Genomic DNA, 17,607 nt, shown 5'->3' with positions numbered 1-17,607 from the left:
TAATTCTGCTCATCACACCTCAAAGAAGATATAGCATTGGGAAAAGTGCAGAAAAGAGCAACTAGAATGATTACAGGGGTGGAACACTTTCCCTAAGAAAAGTTAAAGCGCTTGGGGCTCTTTAGCTTGGAGAAACGACGACTGAGGGGTGACATGAGAGGTTTACAAGATTATGCATGGGATAGAGAAGGCAGAGAAAGAAGTACTTTTCGCTCTTTCTCACAAGACAAGAACCCGTGAGCACTTGATAAAATTGCTGAGCAGTTGGGTTAGAATGGATAAAAGGAAGTACTTCTTCATCCAATGAGTGATTAACACATGGAATTCACTGCTACAGGAGGTGGCGGCGGCTACAAGCATAGACAGCTTCAAGAGGGGAATGGATAAACATATGGAGCAGAGGTCCATCAGTGGCTATTAGCCGCAAGGTATAGATGGAACTCTCTGTCTGGGGCAAGTGATGCTCTGTAATCTTGGAGCTTGGGGGCCAACAGTAGGAGGGCTTCTAGTGTCCTGGCCCCACTGGTGGACCTCCTGGTGGCATCTGGGGTTTTTTGGCCACTGTGTGACACAGAATGTTGGATTGGATGAGCCATTGGCCTGATCCAACATGGCTTCTCTTATGTTCTTATATCATGAAAACAATTCAAACCAAAGCTAATGCATATTAACTACTTATTAAAAGCTATAAAATGACGTAGAGCTGGAAAGAGGGATAACTGAGGGAACGGCAGGTGAAACAAGTCTTCACCTGCTAGAGAGAGATAATGAAAAAAGGGGACATAAATCCTTGAGTTCTCTAAACTCAGAAGGCAGGGGCATCTAAGACAGGAATCCCAAAGATGACCTTAGTGGTTCGGTACATTCAGAAACAGACCACAGGGCTTGAACAGGAAATGGAACGAGAAATAGGCATGCGTCCACGCACACATTAAACCAAAATGATTAATCCATCCTTCAGAATATGCGTCCATTCACAGCCAGTGTGAGCAGGACATTTCCAGCTGGAAAAGGAGACTTACAAACTGGAGCCCCTGATAGCGCTGCAAAGGGAATCCGTTGACTAGGTAGCTTGGTTTGTAAGGGCAGTCTGGAAGCACCTTGCGCATCTGTGATTTGCTTAGCAGAGGCACTGAGAAGCAAAGGCAAAGAGAGGCAGTTACAGCATGACAGCAGCTCCAAACTGAACAATCCCAAACAGGAGCCAACAGCCACTTCCAGGTTACTCGAACCCCACTTTTGCCCAGTGGTTTTTAAATTTTATTTATTTTTGTTCATTTCTAGTCCACCCTACCCCACAAATGGGCTCAGGGCGGATCACAACAGACTTATAACCTCTTCCCAAAAGAGTCTTCTTCCCTTATATAGAAAGTCCCCTCTAAATTCATTATAAGTTAGACTTCTCTTTGATCTGGCGGAAAGTTTTCAGATATCCTTTCTATGAGAATGACTAACTAGTGACTTGTGAGCTACATCCAGTCCTTTTGTTTGCTATTTTGTTTGCTCCTGTACCCCTCACAACATTGATCATATATGCAGGGGTGGAATTCTAGCAGGAGCTCCTTTGTATGTAGCCAATCCTCCAAGAGCTTACAAGGCTCTTTTTTGTAAGCTCTTAGAGGATTGGCTACATCAGGGGTGTGTGGCCTAATATGCAAAGGAGTGCCTGCTAGGATTCCACCCCTGATCATATGTGATAAAAAAGCTCACCCACAATTTCATGCGTGTGTGTGAAAAGTGCCATCAAATCACAGCTGACTTATGGCAGCCTCTCATGGGATTTTCAAGGCAAGAGATGAACAAAGGTGGTTTGTTATTGCCTGCCCCTGTGTAGTAACTCTGGACTTCTTTAGTGGATTCCCACCCAAGTGCTAACCATAGCCCACCCTGCTTAGCTCCCAAGATCTGATGGGATCAGGCGAGCCTGGACCATCCAAGTCAGGGCTAACCCCTTTAACTGCAGTGCATCATGGATAATGAGTTAACAAGTTGAATTAAATTAAAGTAGGAGTCCAGTAGCACCTTTAAGATCAACAAAGTTTTATTGAGAATGTAAGCTTCTGTATGCATGCATACTTCATCAGCGTCTGATGAAGTTTACATTCTCAATAAAACTTTGTTGGTCTTAAAGGTGCTACTGGACTCCTACTTTGTTCTATTACTTCAGACCAACACGGCTGCCCACCTGGATCTATCGACATGGATAACGAGAGTTAGTTTTTTACCTGGGATTCTCCATGTGAGGGTGTGTGTGTGTGTGTGTGAAGGACTGAGGTATGTGCGCAACATGGGGAACAAACCAGGTTCATGCAATTCCCATCTTAATGGGGGTTAGAAGTGTTGTCTGGGCAGTCTAATTGTTTACCTTTATAAATGGTGTCGCGAGGGTCAGGCTTCAGCATATCTGCTGGGTGTTCTTGCATATGTCGACTTGGTGTCATCCGGCTTCCACGAGTGGCCAACGTTTGAGGAATGTGATCGATCTCATCCATTTTCAAAAGACTTTCATCTAGGAACACCCCCCAAAAAGCAAGGGAAAGAATGGAAGAAAATAAGAATAATTAGCTCAGGTAGAGGCATATTTCTGTGTGTATATCTGGCATGCATGCCCTACAAATATTAACAGATTTAGTCCAACCCTCTGAACATGAAGCACTGACAGCTCTTGGAGCAATAGTTATCTCAGGTCATGAACGCACTACAAATTTAATCCAATTTAGCTGCCATGGCTTTCTCGCAAGTAACTCTGGGCATGATAGTTCTGTGAGGGGTTTCAATTTTTATAGCACATTGTAGGAACCCTTCCCCCACATCCCTAGCCTGGTAGGGTATACTGTATCCTCCTCCAGGCCTCAGACAAGAGAGAGGAGGTTTGTTGTTGTTTTTAAAACTATCCTTGTCCCCTCCCTTGGCTCCACTCCTTTCTCATTTGGGAGCCAGAAGTGGTCTGTTCTCCTCACCGTCCTTCCTTCCTCCCTTTATAGGGCCCAGAACTTTTTTTTTTTTTTTTTTTTTTTTTTTTTTTTTTTTTTTTTGTATTTTATAAATTTTATTCAGCTAGTTTTACCATACAATACAAATACACAAAGAAAAACTTTATGGCATACTGAATCCCTAGCTAATATTGAACATATCAAGCTAACCACAAAATGTTCTTGTCTCTATCATCATGTAGAATTCGAAAGGGGTGAGACAGTGGTATAAACCAGAATCAACTATCGTCATCTTATTATAAACAAAAACATGTACTGTGACAAAAGAAATATCCATAAAGTTATTACATCTCAGTTATCTTTTAACCATAAATAAACCTTTTTCCATCTTTCTGTTGCTTTTTCTTTCGTGTTTCCCTTAATTATATTAGCTAATATATCCATTTCGACTATAGTTAGAATTTTTTGAATTATTGCTTCTCTATCTGGTATGAGATTCATTTTCCAATGCTGGGCAAATAAAATTCTGGCGGCAGTGATTATATATATTGTTATTATTTCGTCCTCTTTTGAAACCACGTCTTTGACTAGTGAAAGCAGCATAAATTCTGGCTTAAGGGGAGAACTTTTTTTTTTTTTTTTTTTTTTTTTTTTTTTTTTTTTTTTTTTTTTTTTTTTTTTTTATAGCAGGAATTCCTTTGCATCTTAGGCCACACACCCCTGATGTAGCCAATTCTCCTGGAGCTTACAGTAGGCCCTGTAATAACAGCCTTGTTAACTCTTGGAGGATTGGCTGCATCAGGGGTGTGTGGCCTAAGATGCAAAGGAGTTCCTGCTACAAAAAAAGCCCTTATAGGGCCTCATTAGACCGGATCCAGGCCACAAAAGCTCTCCCCACATCCTCCGGAAGCATAGGGAAAACAAGGCAACTCTCGTGGGAAATATTTCCACATTTCTTCCAGGCAACTGGGTCCCGAGATGGGTAACAGATTAAAAACCACAGACAGATTAAAACATCAAATGATCAAAATAGCCAGCAGAAACATTACAAACAACATCCATACAAGACCTCTGCCCCAAGAATCAAGCCTTGAAAAGAGGAGAAATGTTATAAATGACCTTCATAAAAGACCCCTGCCCCCAAGAACCCAAAAGCCATTAAAGAGCCTCCAAAAAACCCTCTCTTAAAATCTACCTCAAGGCTCCTTGGAGGAAGCCACGGCAAAAGAAGATGACATTGGATTTATACCCCACCCTTCACTCTGAATCTCAGAGTCTCATAGCAGCTTACAATCTCCTTTCCTTTCCCTTCCCCCACAATAGACACCCTGAGAGATAGGTGGGGCTGAGAGAGCTCTCCCAGAAGCTGCCCTTTCAAGGACAGCTCTGCAAGAACTATGGCTGACCCAAGGCCATTCAGCAGCTGAAAGCAAAGGAGTGGGGAATCAAACCCAGTTCTCCCAGATAAGAGTCTGTGCACTTAACCACTACACCAAACGTGTCTGCAGTGTAGACCTTCCCAGATAGAATCTCATGAATGTCCCTTGTATCCACATATCAGAGAACAATCAGACACCAGAGACCCAAAATCTGATCACGTTTATGGATCTGGCAACCTGAGCTGAATTCCAAATTCTCTGAACAACAAAAGCCTACTTATCAAGCCTCCTTGTTTCCTTTTCTCTCTCTCCTACTCAACTCCTCCCAATGCCCCAGGAAACAAAGGAGATATTATATGGAAAATGCCCAAGAAACGACATTCCTTCCTGAGCCTGGTATATGCTGCATTCAGAGAAAAATGACAAAGGCAAGTTCAGATGGCAGGATTAATGCTGTGAGGGAAATACTTACTGGCAAAAAGGGAGAGGGACGGAGAGTCGATAATCGCAAATGTGGCCTCTGGGTCATTCAGCCTCCACTGAAAGAACAAGACAGAGGCAAACAGAGGTTGATTAATTCATTTCATCCACTGGAAAAGAAGACAGAGAGCTGTAACCCAAGGTAAATGTAGCCCCTAAAAACACAACAGAAACCACGCTGGATCAGATCAATGGCCCATCTGGTCAACACTCCATGTTATACATTGGCCAAAAACCCAGGTACCATCAGGAGGTTCATGCACTGTGGCCTGTCAGGTGCTTGATCCCCATCCAGTCCTCAGAACGGGTGGTCCCTAACCAGCAAAATACGAAATTAACAGTGCTCTCCTAACTCAACTTACAGCCTTCTATGTCCATTGAAGCCAATGGCCTCAGAATGGTGGGACTTCTGCTTAGGTTGACATTTAATAGCGCCATCATAAACATTATTTATTTATTTCATTTATACCATGGGTGGCCAAACTGTAGCTCAGGATCCACATGTGACTCTTTCACACAAATTGTGTGGCTCTCAAAATCCCCACTGCCCTGTTGGCCAGCGTGGAGAAAGCATTTATCTCTTTAAATCACTTCTCCAAGCCAAGCTAGCCAGTAGTTTGGAGAATGCATTTAAAGTTAAAGCTGCTTTCTTTCCACTTCTTCCTCCCTCCATCTACTTGCCTTCCTTCCTCCCTCCTAGCTCTCAAACACCTGATGTTCATTCTATGTGGCTCTTACGTTGGGCAAGTTTGGCCACCCCTTTATACCCTGCCGTTCTCCCCAGGTTACATAGTAAAGCAGGTTACATAGTTCTCTTCTCCTCCATTTTATACTCCCAATAACCCTGCAAAGTAGGCTACACTGTGGGTGTGTGACTGGCCCAAGGTCACCCATGAGCCTCCATTCCTGAGTAAAGATTCAAACCTGGGTCTCTCAGATCCTCATTTGAATCTCTAACCCCTACACCACAGTGGCTCTCAAACTGGAGTACACCTGCATAGGATTGCACTGGTAGGCTACAGTCCTAACACAAACACACTAGGAAATGTCTCATTAAGCTCACTGAGGCTATGCAAACTTAGGACTGCACTGTTAGTAGGTTTCTGGTTAGGTTGCCATACACAGCTGACATTCAGCTTCCTAGGTTACAGTTTCTGCAAGCCCAGTCTGCAGAACTGAATAATCCCTTCCTAACTTCAGTTCTTTTTCATGTATTATGAAAAAGAAGACTGACCTCTTCATAGAGCAGGATGCCCCAGGAAGGTAAGGTGGCTGGAAAGGGCAACAAATGGCAAACAAAAATAACTCTCAAGACATGATCATTTTTTTTAATTTAAGGAGATCAATTTCAGTGTAGGAAAGAGCAACCTACATTACCATCTGTGGTTCAAGCTTCTATTCCCCTCCCTTATAGTTAAGTACACAGATCAAACTGTTGATACATGCTCTATCCATGTACTCCCAATGGGAAAAAAGTAACTAGCATCACACAATGCATTAAAGTGGACGTGCTTTGGCCCCCCTCTGTAGGAAACTCAGCAGGGAAACAGGCTTCAAGCCAAGCCTCTACACAATTAGCCAAACAGAAAGTCCATGGCTAGACATGAGAACTTACTGCCACTTCCACATGGTCTGTCCCTTTGTCATCTTGCTTGTGTAGCACCTCAAAATAGTACCTGTTTGCAGCTAACAACCTATGGGAAGGATGAGAGAGAGAGACAGATGAACCCAGGTCTGACAATATGTCCTCTGGGCACCAACCCATTATTCAGTCAAACATGAACCACATCCTATTTCAGTTCAGTTCACACCTTTATTGGCATAAGAGCAATAATGATTCACAATCAAAAGTAGGTACAAAGGCCTGAAATATAGTAAGAACAATACATAAACAATCAATTAAAATAGCAGTCAATAATACTAATCAAAAGTAGACACCCAGCAATTAAAATACAGTAGTATGCCTAGATTTACGTAATTTTATAGGTTTCTACTAAGAAGTTCGCAACACATGTAGTAATATGGGGATTAACGTCTTCTAAAAGGTAGGGATAGAATTTTCCTTTTAGTAAATACATTGTGTTGGAAATATTCAGCTAAAAATTGTCTACGTTGTGAGGCCAGGAGAGGACATTCTAAAATATTATGGGATATAGAATCAAGGACTCCTAATTCACATGGGCATAATCTATTTTGGAGAGGTATCTGTCTAAACTATTTCTCTAGCCAGTGTTGAGATGAATTTCTTCCAAGAAGACGTCAAAGTGTGTAGGAACCAGCTCTGAATCTTCTGATAATACCTTCTCTCTAGCTAAGAGGTCTTTGAATTCCAGCTTCTTGGCCCCTGGGAAACTTAAGATACATCCATCAAATCAACTGGTTTATTTGTATTGTGATAAATTATAGTGATAAAGTTCTCATGGTCAACACCCCCCAATAGCTTTTCCCAGAGCTTTCTTTGTAGAAAAAGCCCAGCAGGAACTCATTTGCATACTAGGCCACACTCCCTGAGTCCAAGCCAGCTGGAACCGTGTTCCTGCTAAAAAAACCCCCCAAAACAACCCTGGCTTTTTCCCTGAAAAAGACAGCCCCAGTGGAACAGCCCCAGACATTAGGAAAAACCAAACCTTTAGCTGAGCAAGGTGTCAAGTAATAATTGCAATATGTACACAAATAATGCCAGATTGCACAAATTCATCTTTGTGCTTTTGCAAAACTCGGCATAAATTTGTTTCATCCGAGGAAGGGTCCAGGAATCAGCTGTCCTGTAGGAAATTCCAACCAACACCACCAGGGGGCACTCAGAAATTGTCTTAAGCAGAACACTTAAAAACAGAGAGTGCTCTCCACTGATAAAAAGATGAAGGGAAGCCTTAAAGGTCGTCTTATTTCCAAAACGTTTTGAAGTCACGATGTTCTAAGAACGACATTTCAAAAAGACCTTCAAAGGTGAAAATGTTTCTGTCATCAAACTGGCTGAGCAGAGGGAGGATTAATAAAGAGACCCACAAAAGCCATGCAGACTTTTGTTAAAAATAGAGCAAAAGGGCTCTATTGGCTGACGCCTAAAACAGTGAGTCATGGGAATCTGATGAGCAGATTTGCAGGCTGCTGAACAATGCACAAGTCACTCACTTCACTGGCTTTGACTTTTGGCTCCTAAATTTCCCGAACTCCCCAGGCGCCGTCCATTCCTTACCAGTCTGCAAGAAAAAAAACCAAAAATTTGTCCTCCCTCTACATTAGACTTCATTCCCATGGAGCTACAGCATGGTTTTTGATTGCCTGCTAAGAGGCAATGAATCCAGCCCAAGTTAAGTGCTCAAATGACTATGAAAGTAGCAAAGCCAAGTGGCTTGCTGCTTTGGTAATTCCTGAATCTTATGACAGGATAGCTTCCAATTAGTTTAAAAGCAATTATAAGTCTAAATATAGCCTCAATGAGAATTGCAAATCATACAATACGCACAATAAAGGACCTTATGGCCAACAACAGACAACAGGTTTGGGGTGGCTTGAAGCTGCCCCAAAGAGTGCCAGTTGGAAATAGAGTGTCCCGGAGCTTCTAGACAGCACTTGGAAAAGGGGCAGGCTATGGGCACCTGGGGAATGTCTGGAATGCTCACACGCCCCATCTACCACTCACCGGGCCCTTCCCAGCCCTCCAGATGGCCAGGGAGGCGTCTCGGAGGCACCCCAGCACCCCAGCCAGTTCCCAGTAAACTGGGGGGCAACTCGGGAGCAGGAGGCAGATGTGCGCGTGTGGACGCACTTTTTTGGTCCGCCTGCCTTCCACCCCCTGGGTGGCTTTAAAAGTCCATCTGCTATCAGTCAATGTGACCCTAAAAAAAGACATGTTTTGGCCTATTGGTCTTCTTCAATGGACAACTGCATTCTTCTGAGCTGTAATCCTTTATAGATTCTGTCTGTCCTTCTTCAATGGACAAGCACATAGGCTCAATTATTGCAATATTAATATTAATCAATATAGGACCAAGTGAAAATTATGCTCCAATAAATATCAGTGACACAAGGCAAGGATGTACCATATAAGCCTCATGTGGCATCGCATTGTGTCCAAATCAGGTACATATAATCAAAATGGTATTTCAATTGCATTCCCTCCTATTTTGGTCCAGAAGAATCAATTCCAAAGGCAAATATAGAGCCTATTGTTACACTGGCTGTGTGTGTATGGGAGGGGGGGAGGATTGACACTTCTCTGCCCTTGCAAAAGATTTTTGGAATCAGCCAGCAAAAGGCCAGGACTGTCAGGTGGTGGCCCCTATGTTAGGTGGGGAGAAATGCTCCAGGGAGAGCAAGGGAAGGGCCAAGGTGACCCCAGGCATAAAGGAGGCTTGGGACCTGGAAAACGGGAGACAGAAACCCTAGCAGAGAAATCTGGTGCAGAAAGGCAGGAAGGAAAGGAGGTCAGCATAGCTTTCTCCAAGGTGAGAGATTCCAAAAGAGCAGCAGAGCTCTGCAAGTGAGGAGAGGAGACTGGGTGAGGGCCCTGGAGCATGGGTGGGAGCAAGGTGGAATAGGCCAGGCCTGGGTGATATATACTGCAGGATCCAATGCACAAAGCATGGTGCCAGTAACAACTGAGATTGTCGTCAGAGGGGTCATGGAGGGTCCATATGATGCACTTTCCCCTCCACACATCCAGTAGAATATTAAAGACCAACAAGATGTCCAGGGTATACACCAGGGATGGTCAAACTGTGGCTCGGGAACCACATGTGGCTCTTTCACACACATTGTGTGGCTCCTGAAGCCCTCACTGCCCCATCAGCTGGCTTGGAGAAGGCATTTGTCTCTTTAAAACACTTCTCCAAGCCAAGCTTGCCAGCAGCTTAAAGAATGCATTTAAAGTTAAAGTTGCTTTCTTTCTACCTCTTCCTCCCCATCTCCACTCCACTCCTTCCTTCCTTCCTTCCTTCCTTCCTTCCTTCCTTCCTTCCTTCCTTCCTTCCTTCCCTCCCTCCCGGCTTTCAAAGCCCTGACATTTATTCTATGTGGCTCTTATGTTAAGCAAGGTTGGCCACCCCTGGTATAAGTTTTTGAAAGTCAAAGCTTCAGAGTATTGATTCTCAAAAAATATACCCTGCTAATCTTGTTGGGTTTTTTCAGGTGCTGTTGAACTTGAATCTAGCTCTTCTACTGGAGGCCAACGTGGCTATCCATCTGAGAATAGTTTCCTCCCTGGGAGACCCTAGAAGTAGCATTAATGATATATGACTTTGTCAGGGGCAACAATTGAGAGTACAGTAAGGCATGAAAAATGGATCTCTTTGTTTCCCTCCAAGAGCAGATGATGACATTAAAAGAAAGAAAGGGAGAGAGAAAGCGGATACAGTACCTTGCTCACACTGGCCAGGAGTTGGATGCCAGAGACATTCTCATCTGCACTCAGCCAGAACTCTGCATTGTTATCAGCAGCAATGGCAAACTGGAATTCACCTACAGGAAAGAATCCTGGGGTTAACTGAGACATGAGCAAGACCCTGTTCAAGAGAAGATGGCCTTCTACAGAGAGTGAGACGGAGCCCTTTCTTGGGCAGTGGGAGAACCTAGACAGCAGATTTCCAATCCCCCAATTCTGTACTGTATTGCACTGCACTGTAGGAGCAAAAGAGAATACTCTGTTAAAATCCAAGTACCTTTTCCCTGACTGCACCTCAATGCAGGAAGCCATTTCCCATGGGCAGTGTAAGGGAATATAATGCATCGCTGCTTGCTTGCTTGTCTGCCTTCGTTCAGTATCAATCTTCAAACCTTGTGAAAGCTTATGCTACAATAAATCTGTGAGTCTTTGAGGTACCACGAGAGTCTCTTGCTATTTTGGCTGTAGCAGCTGTTTTATCCAATGGCTCATCTGTGCAAGTTTGTCCTAAATAATAATTGCGTGCTGCCAAGCAGGGGTGGAATTCTAGCAGGAGCTCCTTTTCATATTAGGCCACATCCACCTGATGTAGCCAATCCACCAAGAGCTTACAAGGCTCTTTTTTGTAAGCTCTTGGAGGCTTGGCTACATCAGGGGGTGTGGCCTAATATGCAAAAGGAGCTCCTGCTAGAATTCTACCCCTGCTGCCAAACAAGTCACACTCATGGCGACCCCAAGCAAAAGAGAAGGACCATGGTGACCCCAGGCAAATGAGCAGAGGTGGTTTGCCATTGCCTTCCTCTGCATAGCAATCCCAGTCTTTCTTGGTGGTCTCCCGTCCAAGTACTAATTGTGGTTGACTCTGCTAAGTTTCCCAGTTCTAATGAGACTGGTCTAAGCTGGGCTATCAAACTGCTTTTATTGTCATAGTTCTCCATAACGAGAACTCCACAGTTCTCCATAAAGAATCTCTAGATTATACTCAGTGTTACAGCTCAATGAGAGAAAACAATGGCAGTCAAATTGACAGATTTATATAGTGAAGATCTGCTGTCAGGTTAGATACAATAGGGAAATCTCAAATAATTGTTTTCTTGAGTTGTTTCTTGGCTCACACTAGCTTAATTACACGATTTCTAGCCTGGTTATTCTGCCTATCTGCAAAACATTCTAGGTAGTACATACAGTTAAAAACAGTAAACAGACCAAAAGCAAACACCAGTAAGACCAAATAATACAGAGTCGAAGAATGGCAGCATTGATAAATGGGGTAATAGCAATGGTAGGCACAACCTGGCCAAACAAAAGAACAATAAAATCCCTGTTGGTGCCCAGTAGTGCTACTTAAGTACTGTCAAAATCAGTGAAACTTAATAGAGTACTGTGTGGCTGGATCCTATATCTGCTAGTTTAAAAAGCTGGGTAAATAAGAGGTTAGTGTCTGATCTCACATCCATTTTCCAGCATGGAATTCTTAGAAAAGAGCAATACCATTACATAAAATCATGGGAAACACCCCCCCCCTCATGCAACTTCCTTTTATTTCCAGTTTTGAGCTGAAGCAGTAAAATGGGGTGTAAATGGCACCCAAGTAGTCATGTTTCAAAGAAGATCATGGTATGTGTAGAACTGTGGATCAGTGGTACTGCATCTATTTATAGGCAGAAGATCCTAGATTGACTTCCCAGCATCTCCAATTAAAAGGATGCGATGTGAAAGAAACTGTGGGGAGCCTCTGGCTAGACAGTACTGACCTTGATAGGCCAATGATCTGACTCAGCATGAGGCGTCTTCATGTGAGGCAATACAATCTCCTACAAATTGTGGCCATTTTGAAAGACACTTCAGCTTCTTCTTTATCAATTTAGGAAATAAGTTATAAAGGAAACATTACCATTGTGCTAAAGAATGCTGTGGTTCTCTGAAGAAGGGGAAAAAGCAATATGGGGAAAAAGGAAACACTTTTTTTGTTTGTGAGAAGCCTGAATATATTTGTTTATAACCTAAGAAAAAGAAGAACAGAAAGACTGAATACAGATGAACCTGTTTCAAAAATAAGCGTAAGAGAAGCCATGTTGGATCAGGCCAACACTCTTATGTCACACAGTGGCAAAAAAAAAAAAATCCACAGGTGCCATCAGGGGGTTCATCAGTGGGGCCAGGACACTAGAAGCCCTCCCAATCATGGTTATAAAAAATAAAAAGATGTACTGTTATATGCATGAGATCAAATCTTTGTTTCCATCAACTCTAGCCTGAGCCTGTTTTTTTTTAGCCTCTCCTCACCATCACTGAATGGATGCAGATAGCCAAATATGCGCAACCCATAGTTGGTCCATTTTGGAGATGCTGCCAGTTTCTTTAAAGTGGTCCGTATCTGAAAGTACAAAAAAAGGGCAAAAAATAAAACAAAACCACTAAATGGATGAAAATAAAGAAACAGAGAGCAGAGTATCTCTAAAGAAGGAAAGGAGAAAGTACAAAACGAAATACAACAAGGATAAAGAAGACTGTAATCTTTAGGGAAACATTCCAGACAGACAGCAGTACTGCAGTACAGTTTTGTGCAGAGTTAACCCAATGAACTCAATGGGCTTAGACCAGAATAACTTTCCACAGGATGCAGTTAGTATGTTAAAGGGAACTCTGGTCTGCAGAAGCTTATTTACAGTTAGTGTTTAAGATGCCTTAATTCCCTGTTTTGTTTTTAGAAGATGGACAGCCGGTTTGGGGAGACCACATAATTTTCATGCTCCCTGTTTCTCTAAGTGGCAGGAAGTTCTAAGGAAGCCTCTTATGTACGATTGGGCTCCCTACAGGGAAAGAGTACAACAAATATATGACTCTTTTAAAAGTAAATTAAGGCAGCTAGAATGGCAAGTGTTAGTCTTAAAGAAGATTCTGTTCCAAATGTAACAGGCAGGATGTTTTAGTCCAACAAAATGGCTTCTTGTCAGCCAAAAATGATCCAGATGGGATTTAAACCAAAATGATATGTGTATCTAAACACATTCTGGAGACAGATTTCACTGGCTTCAGACACCTTCCACAATGGGTGTTCTTAAAAAAAATGCAGTAGGTTGATGATTCATTGGAGGACAATAAAGAAACACCATTTGCTCTCAACTAGGAGGCTATACAAAACATATAGAGAAAATATGGCTCTTCTTCTGTTGGCACAAGAAAACAACATGGTCTATTGTGGAATACTCACATGAGGGTACAATGGGAAGTGGAGGTTCTTTCTCAGCTGCTCAATAGAGCTACCACACCAGTCTTCAAAGACATGGAGATTGACTTGGCCTTGGAACTGCAAGCACACGGAAGAACAAGGAGAGCCCCATTACAACTCAACCTAATGCCCATAAGACCTACTACCACTTTACATCTTGATGGCCAAAGTTCTGCATAGCAAGTTGGCAGGTGGGCACTGAGAGCGGCGCAAGAAGGATGGTGCATAAAAACCTTTCATTTGGCATGGTTATCGATCTGTATTCTCAATATGTGCCATAGTGAGAATCCCAGAATGAGTATTTGGTGGGAGGAAGATACCTAAGACTCCATGAAAATGGAAACACAAGGTTCCTGACTTTGGTATACACAAATCAAAGAAAAAGCAAGGGGTAACATAGGAGTCAAAGTTAATACTCGAGTGTAATATTTTCTACCATGGTAATCAGGATCTCTGATGCTGCAGCTGCTGTTTGTTAGTTGCCTGGTATTGTCAACATTCCACTGTTCATCTCTTAAATCAAATTAGTTCATCTCTTAAATCAAATTAGTTAATCTGATGCAAATCCTGAGTCAAGGGAAGCTGAGCAAGAATGGAGCAATTTGTTTTTGGTGGGCCAGGAGCAGGCCAGTAGTAGTTATGGAAGTACTTCTAGAGAAAATCACACTCATGCGAAAATGGAACTGCAAACAGAATATGGGATCAGGCAGCAATCAGCAGAATGCATTTGGAGTGCTTTCACAATCATAGCTGCAACAGCCTTCCAAGTGACCTTTGCTGGAGCCTAAGTTGCCAATGTGATGGGCAGAAGCAATCAGCCACACATGCATTTGCAATAAGCATGGTCTCCCAGTTGTCACTAATGCCAGCCCAGGTGAGGAGTAAGATAGCACAGGTCCTCTTCCTGTTGACCAATAACCAGGGCTTTTTTTTTTTTTAAGCAGGAATGCACAGGAACGCAGTTCTGGCTGGCTTGGTGTCAGGGGGTATGGCCTAATAGGCAAATGAGTCCCTGCTGGGCTTTTGCTACAAAAAAGCCCTGTGCAAAACAATGGTGACATCAGGGGTGTGACCTAATATGCAAATGAGTTTCTGCTGGGCTTTTTCTACAAAAAGAGCCCTGACCAATATTATTCCAGGACCAGCACTGCTGCCTGATGTGAATGGAATAGAAGAAGGATGAGGAATTGAACAGAATCATGACTGCTTGGGTCTTAGTTTCTGTTGCTTGTCAAGTTGACCACAGTGGACTGGAAGCACTTCTGAAGGGAGACTGTTAATGTGATGGGATAGCAGATTCAATACAAGTTTTTCTGCTGGAATCTTATTTTGCCAGAGGGTAACAGGACCCCCTTTCCTGAGCACAAGCTGGCTGGAAGAATGAAGCCAGAGGAAAGACATGTTTACTTTTGGAAAGCAGTGTTCTGAGAATGCCCTTTCTGTAGAGCTTGAGAAACATTTAACAATCATATCTGTATTGCTGCTTGACAGTATTTCTGCCTGTATATAAGCAGAATGGAGAGTTGATTTTAGATCCCCAAGAGACAGTAGCAAAGGAATTATTTGGGCCCTAAATTTCTAGGCTCTTGTCTTATTTCTGCTCCCCACAGAAAGCAGAAATTTCAAATATTTTCAGCTAAGTAATTTAAAAATTTGTGTAACCAGTGTGTATTTTGCCGCTATGGCCACACTGTTCATCTGAAGTTTTTGGTACCCCATCACAGATTCCTGAGATATGTCTGAACAAGAGTTCAGGGATGGTGGCTTAGTGGTAAAGCATCTACTTGGAATGCAGAAGTTCCCAGATTCAACCCCTGGCATCCCCAGTTAAAAAAGGACCAGGCAGTAAGTGATGGGAAGGACCTTGACCTGAAACCCTGGAAATCTGCTGACAGTCTGAGTAGACAATACTGTAACACTTACGGACCAGGGATCTGATTTGGTATAAAGCAGCTTCATGGTTCATGTATTCAAGAGTTCTGTGTAACCTGAAACGTCATTCCATCCTTAATTGGTTCAGTAAGAAATATCAACAGAATGATTTTGGATCTGACTTGAGAAGCACTTCCCTTACCTACATCTGCAGCTTCAAGGGATCAGCATTTGTAAAAATGTGGCACTTAACCAACTTCAGTGGAACACCAACAATTGGAGATGGCCTGAACTGCATCTACATGGACAATTTATTCTAAGGATCCTTTCACACATTACAGTTCATTGTACATACGTATTCTTTATTACATAGAATATGAATTTCATACTGATACACTCAGAAGACCAGAACTGGCTTCAGTACCCTACTGAGTGCATAGCTGGTGGAAAAACTAAGGCTCTTGATGAGTTGCATGTGAAGCAGCTGCAAGCAACTCACTAAAAGTCACAGTATGAGTCAGCAGCAAAAGCAGGTTGCAAACTCCAACTATCCAAAATTATGCCACATTCATTTTGGTCTTTCGCTGGAGAACTCTGGGGACTTCTCTACAACCCTAGACCTCTGTCTGGGATCTGTCCACAGTAGATAGGTGCTGGAAAGCAGCTTGACTTTAAACCCTACTTAAAGCACAAAGGATTGCAGGAGTACTGGTAATGGAGGCTATTGATTTCACAAACTGGTTCAGAATGAGTCAGCATGTAGCTAGGTGGTATAGAAAGTCCCTCTCGTTTCAAGAAGGAATTTTATGCTAACAGATCCAAAAGCCCAGACCCTTACAAGTAAAGAACTTTCTGGGGAGAAACTCCGCAAAGCATAAACCTCTCATCTCATCCTGCTGCATCAGAAATATTTCCACCTGCTGCAAGGGTTCCTGGAGAAGAAAAGTGTAGGGACAAGAAAGAGAGAATGTTTTTGCAGAAGTGGAAAGTTATTGGATACTTAGAAAAATCTGGAGAGAATGGTCTTCAGTGCTGCATTTCCCTACTCCACATTTTGAAAATGAATACAAGGAAGTGAATGGAAAATTGCAGACAGATATAGACCTGTGTAACACAGAAATCATTGGGCATGAGTCTGAGAGATAGATTTGGAAAAAGTTCTAGGGACTCTCTCTTCCATATGAACATTTAAAACACATGCAATCATTCACATATTACACAATTTATTTTTGTTCTCTAGGTACCTCAAGACATATAACATAGTATACAGCAGGGGTGGCCAAACTTGCTTAATGTAAGAGCCACACAGAATAAATGTCAGAGGTTTGAGAGCTGCAGGGAGGGGGGGGGAGATGTAGACAGAAAAACAACTTTAACTTTAAATGCATTCTCCAAAGTGCCAGTTGGCTTGGCTTGGAGAAGTGATTTAAAGAGAGAAATGCCTTCACCAAGGCAGCTGATGGGGTGGTGGGGCTTCGAGAGCCACACAATATGTGAAAGAGCCATAATCTGGACACCCCTAGTATATAATTTTCTCAAAGAGGCTCCTATGCTAGCATCCAGACCAGCTTACTTGGTTACATCACTATACCATGAATCAAAACTGCAACCGAGCAGTCCTTTGCTGGCTAGACCTTTGCAAAATACAGAGAACTGACTTCTGAAACCACATTCACAATTTGCTCTGGGTGTGTGTTGGGGGGGGGGGTACTTGCAAATCTTTAGCCACTGGGAAAACTTTGCTCAATTTTCTTTTCTTTTTTTAATCCTGGCAGTTCATTATCTCTAGGGAAAATCAGTTCCATGCAATCTGAAGAATGTGCAAGTGCTACTGAAGATAAAACAGACAAAAAAGGGGGTTGAGCCAGAGAAGAAAGGGGAGATTGTGCTGCTGCTCATATTTTTAAAAGTTACGTTCATATGACTCTGCTGTCTCCGCCTCACAGGTCCGGGCCCCTCCCTTCAGGATAACTTCTGAAGGCTGAGTGATATTCAGTAACTAGCAGCTTGAAGCTGTATCCATACATCCTGTTCAAAACCATGCATGCGCTTGTGGAATTTTCTTAATAGCCCTTCCCCCCCCCCCCACCAACAAAGACCTATTTTGTTCTCAGGTGCATCAAGTCAAGTCAACACCCCCAGGCAAAGAGAAGAAGAAGAAGAAGATGATGATGATATTGGATTTATATCCTGCCCTATACTCTGAATAGCTGTAGCCAGGATCTGAAAGGTCGGGTGGCATATAATTTTTTCGGGGGGGGCACTCATGCCCCCTAGCACCCCACACAACCTTCCCTTTCCTCACTCTCCCCCCCACCCTCCCTC

The 17,607-nt window shown here is 42.9% G+C and overlaps 1 protein-coding gene across 1 annotated transcript in view; it reads right to left on the bottom strand.

Annotated features, from left to right (window-relative positions):
* Positions 1 to 17,607, bottom strand: part of B4GALNT3 (beta-1,4-N-acetyl-galactosaminyltransferase 3) — a 140,260-nt gene that overhangs the window by 28,372 nt on the left and 94,281 nt on the right. The window contains exons 4-11 of the mRNA XM_060245761.1: positions 13,393 to 13,488; positions 12,465 to 12,555; positions 10,155 to 10,255; positions 7,928 to 7,995; positions 6,408 to 6,486; positions 4,785 to 4,851; positions 2,366 to 2,509; positions 1,023 to 1,132 (exon numbers count right to left, since the gene is read on the bottom strand). Of these exons, the coding sequence (XP_060101744.1) occupies positions 1,023 to 1,132; positions 2,366 to 2,509; positions 4,785 to 4,851; positions 6,408 to 6,486; positions 7,928 to 7,995; positions 10,155 to 10,255; positions 12,465 to 12,555; positions 13,393 to 13,488 (756 nt within the window). The remainder of the gene's footprint in view (positions 1 to 1,022; positions 1,133 to 2,365; positions 2,510 to 4,784; positions 4,852 to 6,407; positions 6,487 to 7,927; positions 7,996 to 10,154; positions 10,256 to 12,464; positions 12,556 to 13,392; positions 13,489 to 17,607) is intronic.

Source organism: Heteronotia binoei, chromosome 8, assembly GCF_032191835.1.
Source record: "Heteronotia binoei isolate CCM8104 ecotype False Entrance Well chromosome 8, APGP_CSIRO_Hbin_v1, whole genome shotgun sequence".
NCBI classification, from domain to species: Eukaryota; Metazoa; Chordata; class Lepidosauria; order Squamata; family Gekkonidae; genus Heteronotia; species Heteronotia binoei.
This window is presented reverse-complemented; position numbering and strand designations above follow the sequence as displayed.